The 11069-nt window shown below is 29.2% G+C and overlaps 1 protein-coding gene across 1 annotated transcript in view; it reads left to right on the forward strand.

Annotated features, from left to right (window-relative positions):
* hiw (MYC binding protein highwire) overlaps window positions 1-7131 on the forward strand; it is a 256065-nt gene extending 248934 nt beyond the window's left edge. The window contains exons 75-79 of the mRNA XM_085813059.1: window positions 1239-1346; window positions 1509-1718; window positions 2691-2798; window positions 4108-4273; window positions 4897-7131. Coding sequence (XP_085669185.1) covers window positions 1239-1346; window positions 1509-1718; window positions 2691-2798; window positions 4108-4273; window positions 4897-5012 — 708 coding nt within the window. The 3' untranslated portion in view covers window positions 5013-7131. The remainder of the gene's footprint in view (window positions 1-1238; window positions 1347-1508; window positions 1719-2690; window positions 2799-4107; window positions 4274-4896) is intronic.
* Window positions 7132-11069: the final 3938 nt, after the last annotated feature.

The following is an 11069-nucleotide window of genomic DNA, read 5'->3' on the forward strand; positions in this document are numbered from 1 at the left end:
ATTTTTTTTTTTATTTATTATTATTATTATTATTATTATTATTTTATTAAAGCTAGAGACTTGAAAAATGAGCAGTGCCTTCGCTGGGAATCAAACCACGGACCTTTCGATACGCTCCCAGCGTGCAGACCACCACACCACGAAGACATGCCAAGAAGGTGTGGGAAATACCTTATATACTCCCCCTTTTACAAGGCAACTGGGGTTTAGGGGACCCATTCCCCAAATCCTGGGTGTGGAGAATCATCATCCAACACCCTTTTAGTTCGGGTGCCACTGTAGACATTATTTTTTTTTAAACAAGAGACTTAAAAAAGGAGCAACGCCTTCACCAGGAGTCGAACTGTGGACCTCTGGAATATGCATGCCAGCGTGCAGACCACCACACCATGAAGGCATGCCAAGAAGGTGGGTATTTTTCCATTAATTAGTGTGGTAACCACAAGGTATTTTTCCATCAATTAGTGTGATAACCACATTATTGTCCAAAATATTTGAGGGAAGGCCAGGCTTCAAAGTTCAAGGGAACTCAAATTAAGAGGCCAAATTCAGACCAGAAAAAGAAACCGTAAACCATTTTTCTACTTTATCTATATTTTGCTGTAGGCACATTACACATCCATATCATATAATATTGTAATTTGCATTGCAGAAACTTCCTTGAATGATTAGCAATCCATTGATGGTATTTACACTGCCCTAGACAGCATGCAGCATTGGCAGATATGATATGCCTTCTATTTGAAACCAACTAGTATCACCTGCTGGCAAAATCCTATATAAGCTGTATTTACTGTTAGCTATAATTATACGTAATTATTTTTAAATAACAAAAATACCCAATAATATATGATATTTATTTACTTGTTTAAGTGTCTCATGCAGATAGAGAGATGCAGAAGATTGGGAGATAAACTTCTCATCTATTATTTTAGTTTCAGTCTAATAAGTCTGGGATGCAAGGAAATTTGTATTGTCTCTAATATGTTCTTATTTTCTTAACATTTATTTAAAAATAACTAATGAGTACTAAAACAAATCATAATTTATTTTAAAAAAAGCTGAATGAACTTTATAAGCATATACTATATTTATTGTAATTTTGATTTAATTCTAAGTGACAGTTTTATTTTATTTCATTTTCTGATTTAAAATTCAAGTAATCACTTCATAAAGAAAATTTTTTTATTATTATTTATTTATTTATTATGTTAGTTGATTTTATTTTATGTTTTTAGCTTGCTTGTGGCCACGTATTTCACCTCCATTGTTGCCGTGCAGTATTGAGTAAAAAATGGTCTGGACCTCGTATCACATTTCGCTTTTCCTTGTGTCCAATATGCCAGGTAATATAATTTCATTTCTTAATGAAGTGTACTATTTAAATATTAAAAGCTTTTTCTTTTTAATTACAATAAAAAAATATTAAATAAAAGCAGTGAACTTAATGCTGTATTGAACTTTCTTTCTTTCTGTATGTATTTATTTATTTTTAAATATTTTGGCAGGCCCCTATGGAGCATTCAGTTTTAAAAGACTTGCTTGATCCTGCACAGAGTTTATACGAAGATGTTAAACGGAAGGCTTTAATGAGGTTGGAATATGAAGGTCTGCATAAAGCTGAAGCTATTACTACACCAGGTGCCAGATTTTACAATGATCCGGCTGGTTTTGCCATGGATAGATATGCATATTATGTTTGCTACAAATGCAAAAAGGTATCAATCAAAATTTAATTGCAGTGTTTCGTTCAATTTTTACTAGTTATATTTCCATGAAGTGCCTGAGTTTTTATGTTTGTATAAAGCAACTGCTCTAAGACTGCTGCAATAGATATTTAAGTGTCTTTTAATTGACTAATAAACATTTAAAATCTGAAATAATTTTTAATAGAATTTTCTCCTCCAGCATCCTAGCAGGTAAATACTGTTGAATACTAGTAGTAGCAGGTAAAGACCGTTGAATTTTAGTAGTAGTTCATCCCAGGTTGTCTGTTGTAATTAAGACAGTATTTGCATTATTTTAAGTAAAATATCCATATGAAATCCAGTTGGCAATTATTTCTCCCTTCTTCTGTATTTGGAATTTTTTTGCTCTTTTAGAAATTTCAGAAGTGGGGAAATAAATATTTTGCATACCTGTATTACTTGCACAGCATACCTAAGGAAATGACTAAATTTTAAAAGGAAGTGGGAGGGAATATGTAATAACTAATAGAATTGTATTACTAAAACTTTGGAAGTAAAACTGGTATTCAGAATTTTGAAGAGTCAATCCTGTTTATGTATATGATGTAAGCAAATCAGTGTTAAGGTGTTATGAAGATCATTCGACCAAAATGCAATTGGAAAAAAAATGGCAAAATTTTGTATTCTAACTATTAAAGTATTTATTATTTTTCAAAAAAAACTGAAAAGCTTTTTAAGTAAGTATATAGACATTTTTCTGTTTCAGCAACTGAAATGAAAAGAGTTTGTTGGGACTTCTATAAAATTTTTCAGAAATTAAAAAAAATAATTGCTACTTAGCATTTTATCAGTATGAGGACTTAAAATTCCAGAAATGGTGCTTATTTTAATAATAGCAAAAAATCTATAAATATATTAGTGTTGTTTTAATCTCTTCTATAAAAACAGCCATAAATATTCATAATAGTAGAAAATGCATTTTATAACTTGTAATGTTTACAGGCATATTATGGTGGAGAAGCTAGGTGTGATGCTGAAGCAGGTGCAGGGGATGATTATGATCCTACAGAGCTTGTTTGTGGAGCTTGTTCGGATGTTTCTAGGGCACAGGTAAAATACTTTAAATATATCATTCTGCCAATAAAAGAAAATCTTTTTTAATGTACAAAGTTTCAATAACTGGAAAACAATTTTGTGATATGAAATATGAGTATTGCGTAAAGTATTAATTTTAATTTGTAATATTTTAATTTCATACATAATTTTTAGAATTTTTTAATTATTAAATAAATGGTAAAATATTTAGTTAGCTTTCTTTTTGTGTAAAATATTATGTGTAAAGTATTATGATTGTCCTTTTTTAAGTCCTTGGTATGTATTGTTTAATAATTAATAGCAAATTCTTTTTTCTCAGATATCATAAAATTGATCACCTTTAGTTGTAGATAATTACATAGTTTTGTTTTAAATCAGATTTAAAAACTTAATATTCCGGTTGCAAATTATCTTTATTATATGCGGCTTAAATGTCTGTTTGTTGCCAATAGTTTATTTGTTGCTTGCATAACTAGCCAGTGGGGTGAAGTTGCCATGGCATTCAAATAGTCCATATACACTGATACCATACATGCAGTTATCATTGTTTTAATTTAAATATCATGGTATTTAAGAACATTTAAATATTTTTAATTCATACAGTTGTTGCTTGTTATGCATTTAACTATATTTACATATGAATTACCTAGAAACTTGTAAATGCTGAGAAATTAAAGGAAATGAAACCAACTAACAAGTTGTGTGTAGTATATCTCATCAGGTAGGTTTACCCAGACTCCTATGCTAAATATCCTTTCGCGTAAAAAGTTTAAAATTTTGCCCGATTTTATTCCGACATTATATTTTAAACTGAATTTTCAGCTGAACACTAATTGAGCGTGTCAGGGGGGAACGCGAACATGTGTTTGCATTAGCAATCATTTGTTTTTGAAATGGTTTACAACTGAACGCAAATTGAGCCTGTCGGAAAATGTGAACATTTGTTTGCGTTAGCAATCATCTGTTTATAATCATCAATTTATAATATCTAGAACAGCGGTCATTTCGTATGACCGCCGGGCTTTCTAATATTGAAATAAATAAAATCTTTAGTATATTTGGATATATATTTTTTAAGGGATGAAAAGTGAATGAGCTAAATAGATAAAATCTGAATTAGCAGAATGAGATGACAAAATTTATTAAATTACTAAAATGTGAATTTAAAACGGCATATTCAATTTTCTGTCTTTTCCTTGCTTTAAATAAAGAAATTAAACTATGAAATGTGTAATTTACTAATATTGTATTGACTATACGTTTTCAAATTTATTTTGTAATGTAAAAACTAAATGTATACAAATTATGTTTGCATCAATTTTAGATGTGTCCCAAGCATGGTACAGATTTCCTTGAATACAAATGTAGATACTGCTGTTCTGTTGCTGTATTTTTTTGCTTTGGGACTACTCACTTCTGCAATGCATGTCATGATGATTTTCAGCGAGTGACTAATATTCCTAAAGCAGAACTTCCACATTGTCCTGCAGGTGATACATACAACCTCTGATAATTTCCTTCATTATTTTTTTAATTAAATAAAAGTTTAGATTTTGTTAAAAAAAATTATTGAATTACTGGTATAGATAACAAAATTTTGAAACGTTGTTAAATTGGAATTTTTTTTAAATGATAACAGATGAAAATTTTTGTATCATTCCTTTGAATATATGCCATAATTTTTTGGAGTCATTAATTAAATATTATTAACATTTCACATTGATTAATTAATTTTATCTATCAGTTTTTTAATTATCTTTCTTATGACAGTATTTTTACAGTTTCTTTAAGAAAATGAAAACATAAAAGTGTAACATGCATTATTTTGGGGTACAACAAGTATAGTTTTAAGGAATTATCATACTATACTTTTTAGGATTTAATGAAATAAAAAATATATTCATTTATTAAATATTAATATATATGTTTTCTTTTGAATTAATCTGCTTTTTGTCTTTTTCATTTTCTTTGGTCAGTACCAAACTATATTATAGAAACTAAATTTTATAAATAGAATAAAACTTAATTCCACATGAAATATTTTTATACATATATTTTCATAGTTATCTTTTCATTTTATTATTAATAATTCTATACATTATTGTTGTTTTAGGTCCCAAAGCAAAACAGTTAGAAGGTGATGAGTGTCCTCTTCATGTAAAGCATCCTCTGACAGGGGAAGAATTTGCCCTAGGTTGTGGTGTTTGTCGCAATGCTCATACTTTCTAAACATTTGCATCATACTTAGATCTCTTTTATTTATATAACCAATCAGTCACCAGAGTTGATCAGCTGTATATTAAGCTTCTGAGTGCCACTATTCATCCACTATGTATATTATGAATTTTGTATATAAAATGTAAAATATAGTTATATTGAATCCAGCCTTCCCTGCACACATCTCATTCATATCTGTCTTGCTTTGTTCTTCCATAAATTGCATGAAACTTTCTGACATTTGAAATGGGAACATGGGAACTCAAATGATAGTTTTGCATCTTAATTTTGGCACTACTTTGAAATATGAAGGTCACATTTAGAGTAATTTAATGTTTGTGATGGAAGTGAAGAAACGTGGCATTTATTGTGCAAAACACAAAACGAGATACCAAATATTATTAGAACTGTAAAATATGATATCCAGAATTAAAATTTTTATAATTACCTCATACATGTTAATATCTACATTTATGACTATTGTGAATAAAAATAGTTTTAAAAAAATATTTATCTTTCAGTTCTAGTTAAAACTTTGCATCTTGCATGACTTTATTTTATTAACTGAGGAGTTTCAAATGAAATAAATTCCTTAGTGTATGAATTATTTATGACATTTATTTTTAAAAGCAATGTTCTTTAAATATGTATGATTTCATATATTTAGCATAAAATTAGATAAGATATTTTATAAAAAAAAACGGGTATTAAATAAATAAAGATCAGAACTGATGAAAGAAAAGTGTTTATACCTACTATTTAAATATTTGATATTTTTACATGAATTTTTGGGGGGAGATAAATGAGATATTTTTCCTATAATAATATTTATTTGACTTTATATTAATCCAGCAAGTCGTATAATTATAATAAACCTTTTTATGAAATCACAGATATCTGAAAACTAATCAAATAGTTGTCATTGTAAATCTCAAAATAACTATTTGCTCTCAAGATTGTTTTCCCAAAATTTAATAAAAAATATTTGCTAATAAATACATAATGATAAAATAATCATTGAAGTATTAATTATAGATTAATTCAATAATTTTGCACTTAAATTGAAGAAGTAAATGAAAACTTTTGTCAGTTTTATTAAATAAATAAAAAAATGTTAAAAATTGCTATTTACTACACATACATTCATATAGTATATATGTGTGTTATGTTCTCTTTCTTTAATGTAAAAATGTTCAGTAGCATTATGCCTGTTCTTGTTAACATGAGCAATTTTTTTTTATATATATATATTCTATTACACTGACATGTGTAATAAGTTTTCGTATCACTTTTGTTAAATTTAAATAGTATATGTTTCTTTCATGTAAGATTCAAATGTCTTTTCAAATTAGAGAAGTTATTTGAATTGAAAATGTTAGTTAAATTTTTGCACTTCATAAAATGCAATTTGTGAAACATACAGTGCAGAAAATATTCAAACAAACAAGATTTTAGAAAGGAAGTTGCTATAACTTGTTTTATTCTATTAAAAGATGTGGGTGTCATGTTTATTTATGTAAATATTTTTCAATTATGGTTATTTGTAAAATATTATAAATTGTATTTATGCAAACTTTTAGAATTTTTGTATTACATTTAAAAGTAATTTAAGTCATTTTCATTAATGTCATGAACTAATATAAGATATTAGTCCATGAACAAAGTTATGTATTTCTTCAGCATTTTGTAGTAATTATGAATAATTTAAATCTTATTTGATGAATATGTTGTGTTCTATTTAATATGCATACAATGAAGAAATTCCAGTTCCATATTTGCTGCCAAGCAAAGCACAATGTACCTGCAAAGTAGGCATGTTGTATCTTCTTTTAACTGTGATATTAAGTTTTAAGATGCTGAGTATTGGTAGTAAATTATGATTTTACACATGAAATAGCAGTACCATACAATGAAGTTTATAAAATGCCAAACTTTTTTTATTTGTGTACCTTATTCTTTCTGATATTTGTATGATTTTAGAGTAAGGGAAAATTTGTAATGTGATTGTGTGTATGCAGTGCGACTGTGTGAGTTTTCATTATTTATGTCTCTTTCATTGATAAATTTTTGATGAAGGCTGTCATTGATAGCTAATATTTTCTTGTAATAAATCTCACAATATAGAAATGTATGTTTTTTTAATACTTTATGCAGGATTTTTGCAATTTTTAGTGTCACAACACTTAAGAAATTGTATATAATCTTGAATATAAACATAAAGATATTGTTCATAAAAAAACATAAAGGAATTGAATATAATCTTGAAACTACTACTTAAACAATTAAAATATGACTTATATACTATTATATATTGGGTATGAGAGAATACATTCAGAAACTGAAATTTTTTTTAATGGATAATATATTTTGAATTAATTTCAAGGTTTATCTATATCTATAGAAAAACATGCCGTATAATAACTTTTCAAAGACAGCATCTGTTAATAAGTCTGTTTTCATGAAAAGAGCTCAATGCATGTAATCAGAAACAACCCAGCTTTTCACAGATTGATAATCATGATGGATTCCTTTAACGTACCAGTGTTATGAATTAATACTTTAGGATTAATTCTCTTATAATTCTAATTTTTACAAAATCGTACTGTATATGAGTAATTAAATTATTTTTTAAACCATGCCCTGGAAGTGAATTTCTTCTACTTACCAGTGGTGTGAATTAAAGATTGATTGCAATTTTAATTCTCTTACATTATTTTCATAAAATTATAATGTGTCTGAGTAATTGAATTGTTGCTTTTGAAGCTATTTTCAACAAATGCATGATATTTATCTGCTATTAATTAGTGGAAACTAATAAACTTTGAATGGTTTCAGACACAGCCATAATGATGAATTTGCAGTTTTACTACTGATACAATGTTATCAGTTTTCTCAAAATTATGCTACATTTGTGTAAATTTATATCAGAAGAGAAGGTTAAAATTCAGTGAATTTGTTTAGTTAGCAGTACACTGACAGACTTTGATTGCAGACTTAAAAATAACTTTTTATTTTAATATTAAAAATGTAATAAATTTTGTCTCTTGTTTTAGAGAGTATTAAATCCTTTCAGATGCAGATTGATATAAATTTAATTATAAATACATTATGCAGAATTCATTTTAATGAATAACACCAAACTAAAATCTGGGTTAAAGTATAATTTTACTTATAACATTGAATTGTTAATATTTAATTGCCTCATAACATTGAATTACATTCATATGTGAAATCTAAGATAAAAGAGTGATACTGTTACAGTGATTGAAGATAAATGAGTGATACTTTTAGTGATGTTTATAGGCAAAGATATAGTGTACTCATTCTTGTGTTCCAGAAAACAGTGATGTCTTAAGAAACATATGAAATCAGGGTTGCCACGCTACCTGGAGAACCGGGAAAAGTCAGGGAATTCGAAAATTGACCAAAATATTCAGGGAAAAGTCAGGGAATTTAAGTATTTTTGTTATTTCCTTTAAGTCAGGGAAGTTCATACAACGATGCCGCCAAAAAAAGCGATTTTTGCGCCGACGTCGGAAGAGATAACATTTTTGGCGAATTATGTATCACGTGAGTGTCATTCGGGTAGCTGGCATAGAGCCAATTTTCGCAGCTCCAATCTGATTGTCTTTTAGAAAGGCAAAGCAACTTTCCCGCAACTTTTGGTTTCCAGTATTCTCGAGAATCGCATGTGCAGTGCATGAACTAAAGAAAGTACCTGTTCTCGTATAAAACAAAATGGGTTTAATCCTAGTATACGGTACCATGGAGGTTAGAATCAAAGAATATGTATTGTAAAGAAGGAAAACTTCTCTGCAACAGGCGTGGCTCCGTTCCATCATAGAGGGAAACAGCTGTGCATGTCTGATATATCTGTCGCCGAAGATCGAAACCGGTGTCGAAGTTCGAAGGTCACGTTATCAAGAGTTCATAAAATGAATATCGTTTAAAATTTCTTGAACGACTTGCGCTAAAAAGACGTGCCACGCACGTCGAGATGCTTTTGTCTCAAACCGTGAGCGACGTGAACACCACGTCGATAAGCATTTATCGCAAAAATGAAAATAACGTGGTGCACACGTCGCCTAACAACGAGATTGTTTATTTCTCGAGTTACAGCTCTGGATTGCACTCGCAGATGCGGAGCGGCGTAAATGAGACACTTTACCGCTTGTTATATTGTAGCGCACGGCACCGCAACCGTGAAGTTTAGTCTTAGCGCAAGTGGTTAAATAAACTCTAAAGGAAAAGAAAATATTTTTTGGCGCAAGTAAATTAATTCATGGATTAGTTATTTTCAGGGGGAAAAAAAACTACGAAAATCCGTTTTTAAAATTATTGCGAAAAATCCACGCAATAATTTTAAAAACGGATTTTCGTAGTTTTCTTTTTGTCAAAGAGCGTTTCTTCTTAACACGTGTTTCTCAATTTCCTGTACACATCGCGAAGAGAGAAATTCTGGCCGCCAGGTTCCGTCGCCAAATCCCTTGACAAATTTTCCCTCCGCATTCTAACGGCGTAATAGCATTTTACTTGTATGGAACCTTTTCTTCTTTACATAGACGTTCTTTGTTTAGAATAATAATGGGATTTGGCGACATCATGATGCGCAGTAAACGGGTCATTTTCAAGGAGGTTAGAATAACCTCCTTGGTCATTTTGGTCTTGGCGACAATTTTCAAAATCGTGCCAAAGCCTTACCGTATACTAGAAATTTACCGCAAAATCTTTTTAAACCTTTTTTTTTTTTTTTTTTTTTTTAATAAATACCTTGCCATTTTGCAGTAAAATAAAAAAATAGTAATCAGTCATCTAGGCTAGCCATGTAATATAACTATATTCGCTAAAATATCGTTGATTATTCTAATTCAATTTTTAAGTAATTATTTTTATGTTATTCATATAATTTAATGTTGCTTCTTCCCTCTAAATTTATTTATTATTAGTAAATAATATTTCCAAATTTCAGGAAATTTTCTCTGGCATAATCCTAAAATTAATTATAGTAGTATGATGACATACCATCACGAAATTTAATGCACATATTTTTTCCTTATGTATGCTGCAAAATAAATATAAAATACCTCAATTTATTAAAATAGATTTCTTTCTTTCGTTTAGCTTCAGAACGTCTGCAAAAAAAGCCTTATTTTATTCCAGATTGGGAAGATTCTAATCCCAATCTTCAGTGGAGAAAACAACAACTATTATAATTATATTTGTGTTTTCAAGTGTTAAGGTGCCTTTTAAGAACATACCTCACGCAAATTAAATTTACCTAAAATCTAACCTAACTATTTAGCATTGCGTTGTGATTTATAAGGACCGGATTAGCCTCGTGTTGAACTGGTGATGATCATGAGTAATAATTAAATAAAACATACATTTGTTATCCAATGTATATATCTTAAATTTTATTAAGTTTCTTAAGTGGAAAACTAAACAAAATTATCAAACAAAGTATACCAAGAATAATTAAGAATAAATGTCCTCTGGGATTTATTGAATAATTAAGTGAATTTGCTACACAATACAAGTAATACCATAATTAATTTACCTCTTAGCACAGCCAACGTACATTACGCGGATAGACTGGAATTTTCTTGAAACACATCTGGAAAACCTGGAAAAGTCAGGGAATTTCATTCTCCTGTTTGAGTGGCAACCCTGTGAAATGCTTTTGTCTGAAAGCAATGGAAATTTTTCAAAATATATGTAAATCACAAAGGTAAAGACACTTTAAACAGCCACTGTTTAATATAGTTAGGAGTTTTTCTCAGCAGATCAATGATGGGGGAGGGGGAGAAATATATGCGATTTTTGGGTATCCATCTGCTTCATGACCTTCACAACATAAAAAAGTGCATTGTCCTGTATTAGGATGACACCCCTTTTGAAGGTTAAATAAGATACTTTCTTTAATCACAACAGCTGAAATATATCACAGAATAATATTGTATCTTTGCATATTCCCCTCTTCCAAGGAAAGAAATAATTACATACTGTTGTGTTTTGTACTTGATAGCTGTGATGACATTAATATGTGCTGTATATTCTTCATACTTACAA

The sequence above is a fragment of the Stegodyphus dumicola genome, chromosome 3, assembly GCF_044657685.1.
Source record: "Stegodyphus dumicola isolate Sdum_Otavi_A_Nest chromosome 3, ASM4465768v1".
NCBI classification, from domain to species: Eukaryota; Metazoa; Arthropoda; class Arachnida; order Araneae; family Eresidae; genus Stegodyphus; species Stegodyphus dumicola.